Below are 14,416 nucleotides of genomic sequence, written 5' to 3'. Positions count from 1 at the left end.
ATGAGTGATAATGGCATCTATAGTTGCACTAGAGAGATGATGGAAGGCAGAGCAGACAAGGATCAGGTGGGGTCTGCCCTGCAAGCCATGTTTCTGCACAGTTACACCGGCTGCATTGCAGATGTTTGCTTCTTTACCCTCAACGCTTTGGTAGTGGTGAGTCCCTGCTGCATGTCACATTGCTGACCAAGGCGAAGTAGGAGGTCGTCTTAGTTCCTCTACTCAGGTGCTGAGTTGGAAATAGGCCCAGAGAGCTTTGCAGGTGGAAGATGCTTTGGCTTGTACTGGTTTCTCATTGTCCTAGGAAACAAGACACCAATATTGTAAGTGTGAGGATGAGGCTGTTTTGGGAAGGCCATTTTGGGCTCTAGGAATGTAAGAACAGAATTCTTACCCTTTATTTTGTGGAGAGACAAAAGAACATAAGGCTTTGTGTCTGTAACTTGACATGAGCATGACCAGAGCTGGCCATGCTCCAGCCAGCACCAAACACAGAGCTGCCAAGAGCCCTGGCAAAGCGGTGGAGCTCAAGTGACTTGAACACAGTCGTCAGTTCTGCCTCTGTGGTGTTGGTACTTGAACTCTGGGCAGCAATTTCACCTTGTGACAGAGAGGCTAGCTCAGATAGAGTCATCAGCCAAGCTGTGAGACTGCTGCCAGAACTCCTGAGCAGTTACAACAGCAGACCTGCATGTCTACATTTGGTCCTGCCATCCCTGGCTTCCTTTGAGTAGCACAAAAAGGACCAAAAGTCTGGCTCCCAAGTCAGAAAGACACTTGGCTACCTCTTTAATCTTCATAGCCTAGCAATCTTTGTTCAGACCCCTCAATCAAGTGGAAAAACGGACCATTCCCTTTGTATTTTTGCTTGTGAAAAAGGTATGGCAGCAGGAAGAAGGTCCCTAACCCACATGTATGGACTCCCTCCCCCTCTGCCCCAGCTGTGGTCTTACAGATCTCAGACAAACCTCCATGAACGTGTGCTGAACTGGCGTATTTGTGATGGCCTGAGGTGACTGCCCATGGCATGAAACAGTACCAGAAGCACTTTTAACCTTCCCCAGGACTGGCCAAGGGGGTTTGTGTGTATCATGTCACATACATACCTGCTATCACAGAAGGCGTAGAGATGAAAAACAGCAAGCAGGAAGAGGAGGCTCAGGACACTGGCAAGGCTGATGACACAGTGAAGAACCCATGTACTATTTTCTAAAGAGAAACAGTTGCTCTTTTAAGTACATCGCACAGACTGCTTGTTTACCCTGAGCGTCTGTAAGGATGGCGTCTTCTAGACAATGTTCTCTTTGTGCTGTACTTCGGAGGATGAACTAAGGTATCTGGAATATAGCACCAGGCACAGAACTGGGAATAAACAATGACCCGCCTGCCCTGGATGGAAGAGCTGTGTCTTTTGCGGTATGGGCACTAATTAGATCCTCCTCCTCCCCAAGGAGGCATAACGGTACCAGTGGGTTACAATACATAGATCTGGGTGACAACACCATTGACATCTTTGTGTGCCATGAACTTCCATTTAGCCCTATCTGTGGAAGGGAAAACCACTACATCCACCTCCTTTCCTAGAACTTTACAGTTCTGACAACACTTTTGTTTATCCTTCCCCCTCCTGACAAACTTCTCACAGGAAACTTTAGCTCACCTGCATGGTTCCTCCTGCAATCCTGCCATTGCCACTGATGTTCTTCTTAGTGCATGAACAGAGGGCTAAGCAGGGTTTTGAAGGCCAAATGCACAAAGGGAAGCTTACTTGAGGGATGACAGGCTATGGACTTGCTCTGGTTCCCAGCCGGGTGGGACACAATGCAGATCGTATTAGTCACATTGGTTCCGTGTGCTGTGAACGTGCTGACAACAGTCACTGTCCCGTCGTCGTGGACTTCTTCCCTGGGGCTGGAGTTGCTCTCTAGGTCCCACGAGATCTGAGCAGGCGGCTTCCCTGCCTCTGCCTCGCACACGGGGTTCCCGTGGTCATCACAGTGCAGGGTCAGCCTGGGGGGGACTGCAAAGTGTCAGGAAGGGGAGATACATGGAGTTAGTTTGCCACAGATGGGATAGAAGGTTCTTGTTCTCCACTCAGAACGAACACAGGGAAAAGAGGAGGGCAAAGTGGGAGGTGCCATCCCATTACAGCGACATGGGCCAAAGTCACAAGAGACAAAGATCGTGCATCGTTTTTACTTTTGGACAATTCTGCCCTATTTGGGTATATGTCCAGGTCCAGACACGGTCCTTTGGAGAACTGTAAAATGAGGAAAGCGTCCCTTACCCAGCACGGTCAGGTGGTACGTCCTGTGGAAATTCCCTTCTGTTGCTACTACTTCGCAGGTGTAATTTCCCTCATGGACTATTCCCACTTGCCGTATCTCAAGGGCAGGATCCTGATCTGGTCTGAATTTCCAGTTCACGCTGTCGCTGCAGTTTGTTCTGTCTGTCTTGTTCTGATCAGCCCTGTATCCTAACGTGCAGGAGCCTCCAGTCTTGGGACTTATTTTCCATGTTACCAGGGTTGTATTTAATTTTAGAGAGCAGACGAGCACAGAGCTGTTACCTACTGTCGCTGACACTCTGTTGTTCCCTGAAGGCAAGAAAGAGAGAGAAGGACATGTGAGAAAGTGCCCAGGGATGTCACTCATAGCCTTGGAGTTGTGGTCTGTGCTTCACTGAGAGAAGTGACACACTGTGCACTGTGCACTGTGACACACCAGGGTAAAGCGCCATCTGTGTCAGCCCAAGAGCTGTGTCTCTTCTTAGGTGAGAATAAGTATCCAAATTCACGGCTATGTTCACATATACTGGTCCTTGTTTTCACTGCCTCCCTCTGTAAGGTCCTCTCCCTCAGGCAGTGGATAAATAACATGACTGGGAAGCAGAGTCTGAATGAGCTGCATAACCCATCTGTATGGGGAGATCCCTTGGGCTGCTTTTCCCTCAATGTCACCACCCAGTACAGCAGAAAAATGAATGTTTGAAGACATTCACCCCAATTTTGTGCTGGATATAAGGAGCCCTCCTAATCGGGTCAAGCACAGTTGGCAAATTATGCCCTGCCACTCCAAATCTCACAGGAACCAATTTCCATTATTATAGTGGTGACAAATTAAATAGTAGAGGACCATGACATTTAACTGGAAAGAAAACATGTTCCTGTTTGCTGTTAGATGCAGAGATCCCTGATAGTCTCAAGGTCACTGCCTTGTGACCTGCCTTACCTGTCCTAACAAAAACAAACAAGAAAAACAAAGAAGAATTTGCATCATTGATGTAGGGTAGGGAGGGGAAGGGCTATAGCTCCATTTTCAGATCCCACATTTTTCAAATTAGCTTTTCTAAGTATTTCACTGAGTTTGGAAATGGGAAAGAACCTTTCTGTTAAGTCTTATTAAAACTTTCATCTGAACCTGGTTTCGTAAAATCCCAGTATACTTCATTTGTCAGGACAACTCACTGATATCTAAGAGTAAAGCTTGATAGGGTGCTCAGACTGATCAGAAAACTCCAATCAAATGTTTTTAATAAATCTGTTAATTATAATGAAAAATATTATACTGCAAGAAAATCATTACCAGTTTTCATCAAATCATTGAAAAGCCAAGTTCGGCATCTTATTGGTTGACAACTGAGAAGATCTATCTGCAGCTAGAAATGTTTTGATTTGCAGGTTATTGATTTTTCTATCAAAAAAGTCCCTTCGGCAATTTGTGAAGACCCCTTCCCCTGGATTTTTTCTTTCCCAAAGAACTGAGTAAACATAACTCTGATACATTGCCATTTCCTCCTCTGCCCTGAGCAGAGAGTTGGTACCAAAGTACCATCAGAAGTACCTGTAACTCCTGAGACCATGGCGATGCTGAGCAGAACAATGGTGTGCATTGCCTTCCTAACAGCTTTCACAGCAGCTCTTGCATTTGTGGGTGACGTCAGTTTCTTGCACTATCCAGCTTGCTGTGTCATTCCCTGGCAGGGATCCTCAGCAGCCAGGCACTGCTCATCCCGTGCTCCTCAGGGCCCCGCAGTGCAGCTATGAAGAGATGGTTCTTCTTCCTAGCACAAAGCTTCCTGTACTGAGAATTGGTGAACAAAGAGGAAATGGTATTGGTATTTGTTTTCTGACCATTAGCCTTCTGTATAGTGTCACTGTGGGAAGACAAACTCTATAGGAGAACTTGCACAAAGTCTAGGCAGTGTGATCTTTCATGTCTGGTTCTGATCTTGCAGTGAGAATTTTATTACTGGGAACTGGGGGAAGGATATTCTTAGCTTACCACTTAAAGGACACTCAACATATTCAAAAAAAAAATCTCTTAAATTCCTCTTCTTCCCCACTGTATCCTTCCCCACAAACCTAACAGCCTGAGACCTTTTCTCTAAAAGGCACTGGCAATCACTTCTCCCCTGCAGGGAGGGAAGGTGAGTGGGTACATTGTACATCTATACCACAGCTCGTTTTCTCTGATAAAAGTACATCTACAGACAGGCCGAGATTGCCTATTTTTGCACCACTGTTTTGTTTGGTTTTGAACTGTTCTGGTACTGTACACATGCACAAGTGAACACTGAAGGTCGTTTCAGTGGTGAGCTGTGGGGTTTTGTTTAGAGCCAGAAGAGTCCCTTAGTTTTTACAAGTTCCTTAAAGGTGTTTCCCCAAGCTGCTACTGCCCATCTTCCAACATGATGAAGACTGCTGTCTTACATCAGCAAAGACAGCTTCCCTAGGTACAAGATGAACTTCCCTGGAAATTAACACGCTGAATTTAATTTTGTCAGAAAAATGTTAGCCTCTCCAAACTTTGAAGCCACCAAGCTGAAATGAGTTGGTGACTATTTGGCTGTCTGAAGAACAGAACTCTCCCCCCACAACTTCTGTCACAGTGGACTCGTGTATTTCCATGTTTGTGCTAAAATGTGCCTGGAAGGGCTTCAGTTCTGTGGTCAAATAGATGCAAGACATCCATGAACAGAGGGAATCACTGGCACGCAGGCAACCACGTCTCCCCTTCCACGCCCAAATAGTGGGTGCCATTTAACTGAGAAGGGGCATAGCACCCATTAGTGACTCAAAAGAAAAGCTGGGTAAGTTCAAAAAGAAAGTTGGGCAACCTGCGTTCATAGTTCTTGTATTCAGAAAAGCCAACGGCAACAATACAATGAAATCTTGATCTCTGCTGGCTGTTTTTGCTGCAGTTATACTTTCAGAAAGTCACTTTGTCAAACAGTTTCAGACAGCTACCTGCACCTTGATCAACGCAACTTCTGCCTGAATGCTGTGTGGTTTGGTGGTTAAGTGCAAAAACGATTTCTCATGTTTAGAGGCAGGTCCAAAATGCAAAGATCACATTTAGACCACTGCAGTGCAAGACATACCAGTTTCAGACGTAAAATCTGTGGGTGATGTGGCTCAGCACTAAATGGCAGAGGCAGCAAAAAAATAATGGTCCAAACCATGAAAATCAGAAGCTTCCAGGGTCCTAATCACTCGGGGTTTAATTGGGAGCAATGCGCCCAGGCAACTGGAAGGACCTAGGGTCATTTTGGAAACTAAGATGGGAAAACTCCTGACAAATGGGAAGGGAAAATTCCCTACAGCACGTGATGCAACCTAGTCCAGTTATCTTTGGGGTGAGGCCTAATGTTTTTGGGTTTGGGGGTTTTTTTGCTAAAGATTCTGCTTGCTATCTGACAGCGAGGATGACGTCTGAAAATCATGTTTGTATTTCTTTAGTTAGCCTTTTGGTTTTTGAGTGTTTGGATTACAGTCTGGCCACAGCACAGCAACTTACTGCATGACTGTGAAGGACGGAAAGGTTGTATACGGGCAATTTGGCAAGGGGAGGGTTGATGGGCATTTTTTATTTTTGGCAGCCCAAACTCTCAGTCTTGACACTAGAGGTGGAGCCAGACAGCACGGTAACACTGAGGCAAGAGCACAGCTGTTGTGCCCCCGGCAGCTGATGCAACGACCAAGCTGTTGGATGTGGTCACTCTCCATCCACCTCTGGCACAGCCCTGGGGCTTCTTTTAAGTGTCCCTCAGTGTGAGATTGTTTACTGCTCAGCTCAGAAGATTTCTGTGTTTTGCCACCCTGTTTTACTTGAAGCCATGGAGTACCACGAACAACTGCATGATGTCCTGTTTCCTCTGTGTCATTTCTCATTTGCTACCTTACTTTTTCTAGCCATTCTCCTGTCTCTGGCCATCTGTCCTGGGAGTAACGTGCTGGAGAACTTGTGCCTGGTAAAGGTAACTGCCGTAAGGTAATTTCAAGCAGGCAAGTCTGCTGCCAGCAGCAGTGAGCTGCGTGGGATGCTGAGGCAAAGACACCTAAGTGCACTTGTTCTGTTTTGCCTGTTGCTGGCATAGAAATGTGGAAATCTGCCTACTGGAGTGGTTATAAGCATCATCACTGGCTAGTGTGGATTTTCTGCTACTACATACACCACAGGTTTCAATTAAATTAGGTTGCTGCATTGCGCCCCCCCCCCCCCCCCCCAAAAAAAACCCAACAAACCCACAAAAAACAACCAACCAACCATGCAGTGTTCCTGAAGTAATTCTTGAAATGTTTTTTCCTGTTGTTTTGTTTTATTTTTCTCTCTGTATTTACCTATGCTTATTTGCACCACTCGGAGTGACAGGAGAGAGGCCTGCTCTGTAGGTTTCAAACTCCTTTGGAACCAAATAAACGTCATTTGTAAATGTATTCGGGAGAACTCTTCAAAGTATGCACCTAGCAGCCAGTGATTGTCATTTGTCTTGAGCTATGCACATTAGAGCTCTGTCTTGCTGTGAAACAAAACAGATTTTAAGAGAACTTAATTTAAAGGACTAAGGTAGAATACATGTTTTTTTCCCCAGGTTTAGCCTTTAGCCTGACTCTCACCAGTAGCTGCTTTCACTGATCATAAATTTGACAAGAAGCTTGTGCATTTCAGTAGAATCTTGTCTTATTACAAAATATTTGAAGGTATCTCTGAGAAACATGTAGGTTGCTGGCTGGCCTTTTCTTATCATAGAATCATAGAACAGTGAGCATCTTCAATTAGATCAGGTTGCTCAGGGCCCCGTCCAGCCTGGCCTGGAATGTCTCCAGGGATGGGGCATCTCCCACCTCTCTGGGCAACCTGGGCCAGTGTTTCACCACCCTCATTGTAAAAAATTTCTTCCTCATGTCTAGCCTGAATTTCCTCTCCTTTAGTTTAAAACCATTACCCCTTGTCCTATCGCAACAGGCTCTGCTAAAAAGTCTGTCCTCATCTTTCTCATAGGCTCTTTTTAAGTACCGAAAGGCCACAATAAGGTCTCCCTGGAGCCTTCTCCAGGCTGAACAACCCCAACTCTCTCAGCCTGTTCTCATAGGAGAGATGTTCCAGCCCTCTGATCATTTTTGTGACCTTCCTCTGGACTGAGGGGAGATATAAGTTCCCTCCCTATAGCTTTGTAACTGGGCTGAACACAAGGGAAGTATGGTATAACCTGTGCTATCTTCTAATGGTCCTTCTTGATCTTAAATATATTCCTTGTAATAATTAAACTGTCCAGACTTACTGAGTTTTAAACAGGGGACTGTGACTGCAGAAGATAAATGGGTCCTAGTCTCACAGGAATGGCAACTCTTCCCCAGGATGCTCAGGCCTGCCGGCATGTAAGGTCCAACATCAAGCAGCTCTTGGAAAACCGACTATTACAGCGGAGAGACCGAGTGTGCTGAAGGACGTTGTCGCTTTGCCCTGTTTTGTGGCCACACTTCAGCCTGCAGAGCTCTTCACAGCTCACCGATGTTCCAGGCTTTGGTTTGAGTCTGTAAAGAACACAAGATGAGCAAGAACAACAAATAAGACGAGGCTTGGTGTGAGAACGGCAGGATGCGCGGCTCCGGCTAAAGGGCCTTGGCACAGGTTATAAAGAAGTATGTTTTTCATCAGTGTAAGGAGTGATAGCCCAGGCCAGTGAGAATGATGTCTCGGGCCAAAAAACTGCCCTCCTATGTGTGATATGTGACTATCGGGCCTGGGCGTGTGAATGAGTGGGTCTGAACGCCGCGCACAAGACATGCATGGGAATGCGGCTGAAAACAGTCAGGAGCGTGGTGTGTTTGGAATAACATCTTTTGAAAAAAACATCCTGTCCGGGCCCATACCTGTAAACCTATAAATGGAGAGCTGTTAATGAAGAGGGCCTCAGCCTGGCTCTGCTCTCGCTGCTAACAAGAACTCCGTGCCCGTGTGTCTCTGCCTGCGTCCGTACGAATCGCTCCTCATCGCCGCAGCTCGCAGACACCCGCTGCCCTCCCGGGGTCCGACGGAGACGAACGGCTTCCACGCAGCAGCGGACCTTGACGGCACCCAGCTCCGCCCCGCGTCCGCCGCCTTCCGGGGCCGGGCCGGGGCTGCCGTGCCGCCGGGATGCTGCTGCCGCGGGCGGGGGGCGCGGCGGGACGGTCCCCGCCGCCGCTGGCCGCGCTGTCGCAGGTGCTGCGTCTGGAGCGGAACCGCCGCACCGGCATCGTGTTCCCGCTGCAGAAGCTGGAGCGCTACCTGGCTCCCGGCACCGACACGGCGCGGTTCCGCCTCTTCCAGCCGGGCTTGGGCGCCTTGCAGCGCGCCGAGGCGCTCTTCAGGTCCCGCCGCGGCCACGCCATCGACTACGTGAGCTCCGCCGTCCGCATGGACCATGCCCCGCCGCCCGCCCTGCCCGAGGTCAGGTCGGCCCGGCCCCCGCGCCTCCCCGCGCCCGCCCGCTCCGTGCCCTCCCGCGGGGGGCCGTGCGGGGACAGCGGCTTCCACCGGCCTGAGCCTCCGCAGATGAGCGGGGGTGCTTGTGCAGCTCGGGGGGCGGCGGTGCCTGAGCCGCTGCACACTGCGCGATGCATGTATTGTTGTTGGCGGTTTCTGTTTGGTTTGGTTTTTTTGAATCTTGTATTTGTTGTTGCTCCGCGCGTTGTACAGCTCGGCAATTTGGTGCGTCCGGGACAGCAGCACACGACTGTCGCCGTCGTTGGCGCCGAAGGCTGACAAATGGCCAGGACTGACTGCAGCAGGAGGGGGCACCCCCTGCCCAAACACGTTGGATGAGGGGAGGTGGACAGGTGTAGAAATGCTAAATACTCTGCCTGCCTCTCCTGTTGCAGGTGTGCTTCATCGGCCGAAGCAATGTGGGGAAATCGTCTTTAATCCGGGCCTTGTTTTCACTGTCCCCAGAAGTGGAGGTCAGAGTGTCAAAAACTCCAGTAAGTGACATTTTTAACTTCCCTCCCCCTTGGTCAGAAGCTGTTGCCAGCCCAGAGGACGGGACTGAGAAGGGCGGGAGGAAACAAGCTCTCGGGCAATTTGAAGCGCAGGAGAGCGTGCCAGCCATGGTGGCCACCAGCTCACAGTTCGCGCAGGCCTTGCTCTAGCGAAGGACAAGGTGGAAAGAGCCCAACTTAGCTCTTCAGCCAGGGCTGCCACATCTGCCGGATAGAAGAGCCATACGAGCTGAGCAGATGTTGCTCTAAAACCCTTTGGCAAGAACCAAGCACAGAGACCCAATTTTAGTCTGTTTTAAGGACAGAGCCATGTAGCATTTCTACAAGAGTAGGAAACTAGGCAACTTAAAGCAACAGTAGCATTGTTGCATCCTTCTCATGGTGGGGAAGGGTATGGTGCAGAAATGTTTTGTGGGGCATCTCCTAGTCCATGGCTTAAAGCAACTTTTTAAAACCACTTCCTTCATCTTATTTAAATCCTCTTCCCAGGGCCACACCAAGAAGATGAATTTCTTCAAAGTAGGGAAGTACTTTACTCTGGTGGATATGCCAGGCTACGGCTACCGCGCCCCGCGAGACTTTGTGGAGATGGTGGAGGCCTATCTGCAGGAACGGCGCAAGTAAGAGACTCAACTGTACCTCCACAGTCGTGAAAGCCAGATGCCTATAAACAGTGTCATGTAATGAGGTGAAACAGTGCAGGAGAGGTAGCTGCTTCCAGTGGTGGTATTGATTGGTTCTGACATCATTTCCCTGCGAACCTCTGTGGTGTTGCTCAAGTTGTGCCAGGGGAGGTTTAGATTGGATATTAGGAACAAATTCTTCCCGGAAGGGGTTGTCAGGCATTGGAACAGGCTGCCCAGGGAAGTGGTGGAGTCACCATCCCTGGAGGTGTTTAAACGGCATTTAGATGAGGTTCTTAGGGACATGGTTTAGTGCTAGAGTTAGGTTAGGTTATGGTTGGACTTGATGATCCTGAGGGTCTGTTCCAACTGAAATGATTCTATGATTCATTCATGGTTAGATCAAAATAGCAGAAAAGACTGAGGTGCTGCTCCATGCTGGCCCTCAGTTCCCCCGCATGGCTTTTCTTGGCTCTTCCTATCCCCAGATCCTGTGTTACTTTTTCTTAAGAATTTGGAAGTAGCAAAGCAGGCATGAAATAATGGTGGTGATTACTGTTGCTTGTGTTTCTGGCAGCTTGAAGAGGACTTTTCTATTAGTTGATGGTGTAGTAGGACTCCAGAAAACAGATCATATTGCCATAGAGATGCTGGAAGAGTTTGGGATTCCTTACGTGGTAGGTAATGCTTTGTTTTTGTGTTGGTTATAAGCTACAGATTATCTATAAAGGTGTATACACTCTACCTGAGCTTATGCAAGCTGTCCTAAGTAGTAACCCCTGCCTCAGCCTTTAATGTTAATAAAAGAGGCCTAAAGTGTGTTGAGGAGCGAGTGGGATTTAAGGGATTTTTTGCTTGATTAGTAACTGGACATTTTTTTTTTCAGTGCTCAGCTTGAGGAGCTCAAAAATCTCCACTCCTTATGCAGGCTATAGAAGTGTTTTGGTGAACCGTATTATACCATTTTTCCCCTGGATATGACCTAGAGCTTTCAGCATGCCTTGCAAGATGGTCCAGGACTCTTACAGGTGTTCCAGGCTAGCAGCAAAATAACCTTCTTATCCTCTTTTCATCCTCCCTTTCTGTATCCATGCAGATGGTGTTAACAAAAATTGACCGAACTTCCAGGAGACTGTTGTTAAAGAAGGTACTGGAGATCCAGGAGTTTATAAAGGAGAAAACTCAGGGATGCTTTCCTCAGCTATTCCTGGTCAGGTAAAGCTCTTCTCCATTGCTGCCTTTCCCTTTCAGGTGATGATTTCAATAGGGCAAACCATCTGAAATGGGTCTGTCTGCTCTAGAGGTGGCACCTCTCTGTGCCCCGAGCATGAAGGGTGGGCTTCCTTCTTCCCCCTCCTCTGCCAGTGAGTGGAGTTCAGTCTTCAAGGCTGCTCATCCTTTGGCCTTTCTCCGAGTGGGGCAGCAGTCCCTGTGCTGCATGCGAGCGGCTTTGCCATTCTCTTCGGAGCTGCGTTAAAAGTAGGAAGATACCATTGTTGGGTTACATAGCTGAAGTGCTTACTCCTACCAAGGTTGTACTGCACTGTGGGAAATGTAATTTAATACAGCCAGTGGCTGAGTTTGTTTGTATTACTCCAAGACAGAGCAGCATTTGGCACTGAACATCCATGCCTTTGTTTCCACAGTTCTCTGGAGTTTTCGGGGGTTCACTTGCTAAGGTGCTTTGTAGCCCATGTTACTGGAAACCTGCCTATGGTAGAGGCCAGCTGAAAAGACTGGCTCCTGATCTGCTTGGCTCATCCAGAATGAAAGGTACCAAAACCAGAGGTCTGGATTTTTCTTGTAAATAACCTGAGGTACTAGAATTTATTTTTGAATAAACTTGTATAAATTTTCTGATAAATAAATATTTGTAAGGCTAAGCTTTTTGTTCTTTCTGTTTAATTCATCAGTTCAGGAAGTTTGCACTAGAAGTGAAAAAAATTGTTCTATAAATCCTATATGATTGTGCTAAGGAGAAAAAGGCAAAGAGAACCTCCAAAGAGAAGCTAAGTTTTAATACAGCTTTTCCTCTCCCTTCAGCTAAATGTTCAAAAAGCTAGAGCCTAAGCTTTGCTGATACTACTCTAGTAATCTCATTAATAAAAAGGCGTTTAGTTTAGAAAAGAAAAACTATAGCCATAGCATTAGGCAAACTGTACTTGCCCAGTTGAATTGAATGACACCCAGAGGTTTACCTCTCTCAGCTTATGTAGTGGGGGCCAAAAAGTAGCACCTGTGCAACCTGCCTGCTCTAAGGGCATCTAGAGTGGAAATAGCCAAAACCTTGCCTGTGAAAGTGTGTTCAGGACTTCTTGTATCTTGTACTTTTCTTGTATCTTGTACTTTTTTGTACTTGTATCTTGTACTTTTCTAACTCCTCTGCATGGTGTGTTCAATGGGTGCAGTGTGACAGCACACCTCATTTGCCTACACTGAGTTGTCCCTGTTCCAGGTGGATGAACAAAAGAACACGTCTTTAATGGGGTCTACTTTTTCATCACTGTTGGCTTGAAACAGAGCGGAACGAAAGACTGACACACCTAGGGGAACTCTCTCCTGCACTTTATCATCAGTCAGTGCCACTTCTACCTTCTGCTTTAAATCCAATGTGGAGTTCTGCAGCTGCGCTCGGATGAATTGCCAGAGATGAGACACACTGTCCGTTACCTGCATCTGTTCTACCCTGGCAGCTGAAGCATAAGCTGATGTCCTGTACTTGTTTGAGACACTGCAGCAGCTGGCAGAACTGTGTCGCACAGCAGCTAAGAGCACCTGAAGTTGGCTTTGTTACAAGGCACAGAATTGGAAAAAATTCATTCACAAGATTTATGCAAGACAATAAATCTACCACTTGCACAGACCTACCTAATTAAACCAGTATTTTCCTTGAAAAACATTGAGAATGATGGAGAACATATGCTAATAAGTAGTAAGGGGGGTGAGGGGTAGGGAATAAATCTGAGTACTGCTCTTGCTAATGCTGTTCCCCAAGAAGTTATTCTCCGCTGATTCTTGTGTGATAAATGCAGTACTGCTGGACTGCTGTCCTCACCCCCAATGCAAGTGCAGAACGTGGTGACTTGGGATGGCACCAGCCCTGAGTTCCCTCAGGGAAGGCTGTTTAGACTCAGACACCGAAAAGTGCTGTACTCCTTTTGAATTCATTCCTGGGAATCCTTCAGTGCTTCATCAAGACTCTCTCTGACTCTGCTCTCCAGCATGTTATTGTTTCTCCAGTGTCTGGACCTCAGCTGTACCTCTTCTTCCTCTTCAGCTTCCTAGAGAAAAACCTTGGATGAAATTTAACTTGGCAAGGCAATTATTATGCTGGAAGAGTGAGCCTCCTACTGGAGACATAATGGATTTTTCTTTATAAAGAAAAAGTTTCTTTAAGACAAGATTTTTTCTTAAGGCAAAACCTGACAAAGGCACAAGAAACTTGTATTTCTCAAGCATCAGCAAAACTAGTTTAACCACTTACAACAATTTATGAAGGATGCAAGCTATTGTATAATTCAGAAATATTATTTAACAGGGCAAAACAAATGCACTCAGATCAAGGACCGCATAGATTCAGTAGGACTTCAGAACCACAGCTGCCTTTGTGCTCAAACATGATAAAAAACATTGTACTGATTAATTTAGAGATTCTTCTTCCAAAAAAATAGGAGTTGGAAACCTGGTGCTCAGGCCACAATTACAAGAGACATTTCACAAATTCTAGAAACTGATGATGGACCTTCTTTAAGGTCCCTGCCACACCAAACCATTCTATGAACAAATAAAATAAGGAACAATACTGTTCTCTTCCAAACCTTGGGAGAGAGTTGGCAGGTAGATCTGTAAATAAGCTAAACACAATGACAGTTTACACACTGTCGGAAGGTGCTGCTGACAGCTTTGGCCCATAGCAGCCAGGGTTCAGGTGGCCAAAGTATTTACAGCATTTGGGATAAAGGAATAGTTTTGGACAATTTTTAAAGACCATTCTAATAGAAAAACATTTATTTTATTCCCTCCTTAGTGGGTCCCCAATATGACTTCCAATGCGTAACTAAGATATTTGTTCTAAACCTAGTACTCTAAAGGCGTAGTTCTCAGAACTTCACCAACAATATTAAGAGTACAGTAAGCAACTTTAATGCAATAAAAATAAGCAGAAACTTGTTTTTACGGTATAAAACATTTTAATATTAAAGTTTAAGACATTAAGAAACAACAACAGGTGTCCAAGCTGATGAGGATAAATCTTGCCCCAGCCTTAGATGTTAAATTACAAAGGAGCACAGTTCTCCTTGCAGCTCCAGGTGGGAACCGATGCACAAATACAAGTTAAATGGCACAGTGCATAGGCCCTTCTTTTATAACCTAGCTGAAAAGAGCATTACTTAAGCAACTGTGTCCATTTCCTTAGTTTGCCCCTCCTCTGATTTTTTTTTTTTTTGACCTAGTTTAGCCTAACAGCATGAAAAGTACCTCACAAAAAGATGCCAAAAGAACAATCCGGAGAACTGTGGGTTCAGCGAGC

At 46.6% G+C, this 14,416-nt stretch overlaps 2 protein-coding genes across 2 annotated transcripts; one reads left to right on the top strand and one right to left on the bottom strand.

The window, feature by feature from the left end:
- Positions 1 to 20: 20 nt before the first annotated feature.
- Positions 21 to 3,906, bottom strand: LOC135994995 (cell surface glycoprotein CD200 receptor 1-B-like). The gene is made up of 5 exons (XM_065645960.1): positions 3,843 to 3,906; positions 2,288 to 2,596; positions 1,769 to 2,020; positions 1,107 to 1,209; positions 21 to 300 (listed from the first exon to the last, which is right to left on the bottom strand). The coding sequence occupies exons 1-5, from the start codon at positions 3,889 to 3,891 to the stop codon at positions 219 to 221; spliced, it is 795 nt and encodes a 264-aa protein (XP_065502032.1). The 5' UTR covers positions 3,892 to 3,906; the 3' UTR covers positions 21 to 218.
- A 4,497-nt stretch (positions 3,907 to 8,403) lies between these two features.
- On the top strand, positions 8,404 to 14,038 carry GTPBP8 (GTP binding protein 8 (putative)). Its single transcript, XM_065644980.1, has 7 exons — positions 8,404 to 8,714; positions 9,146 to 9,244; positions 9,752 to 9,882; positions 10,463 to 10,562; positions 10,982 to 11,100; positions 11,532 to 11,658; positions 12,341 to 14,038. Exons 1-6 carry the CDS (start codon positions 8,421 to 8,423, stop codon positions 11,614 to 11,616), a joined length of 828 nt encoding a protein of 275 aa, XP_065501052.1. The 5' UTR covers positions 8,404 to 8,420; the 3' UTR covers positions 11,617 to 11,658; positions 12,341 to 14,038.
- Positions 14,039 to 14,416: the final 378 nt, after the last annotated feature.

Source organism: Caloenas nicobarica, chromosome 1 (assembly GCF_036013445.1).
Source record: "Caloenas nicobarica isolate bCalNic1 chromosome 1, bCalNic1.hap1, whole genome shotgun sequence".
Classification (NCBI taxonomy): domain Eukaryota; kingdom Metazoa; phylum Chordata; class Aves; order Columbiformes; family Columbidae; genus Caloenas; species Caloenas nicobarica.
This window is presented reverse-complemented; position numbering and strand designations above follow the sequence as displayed.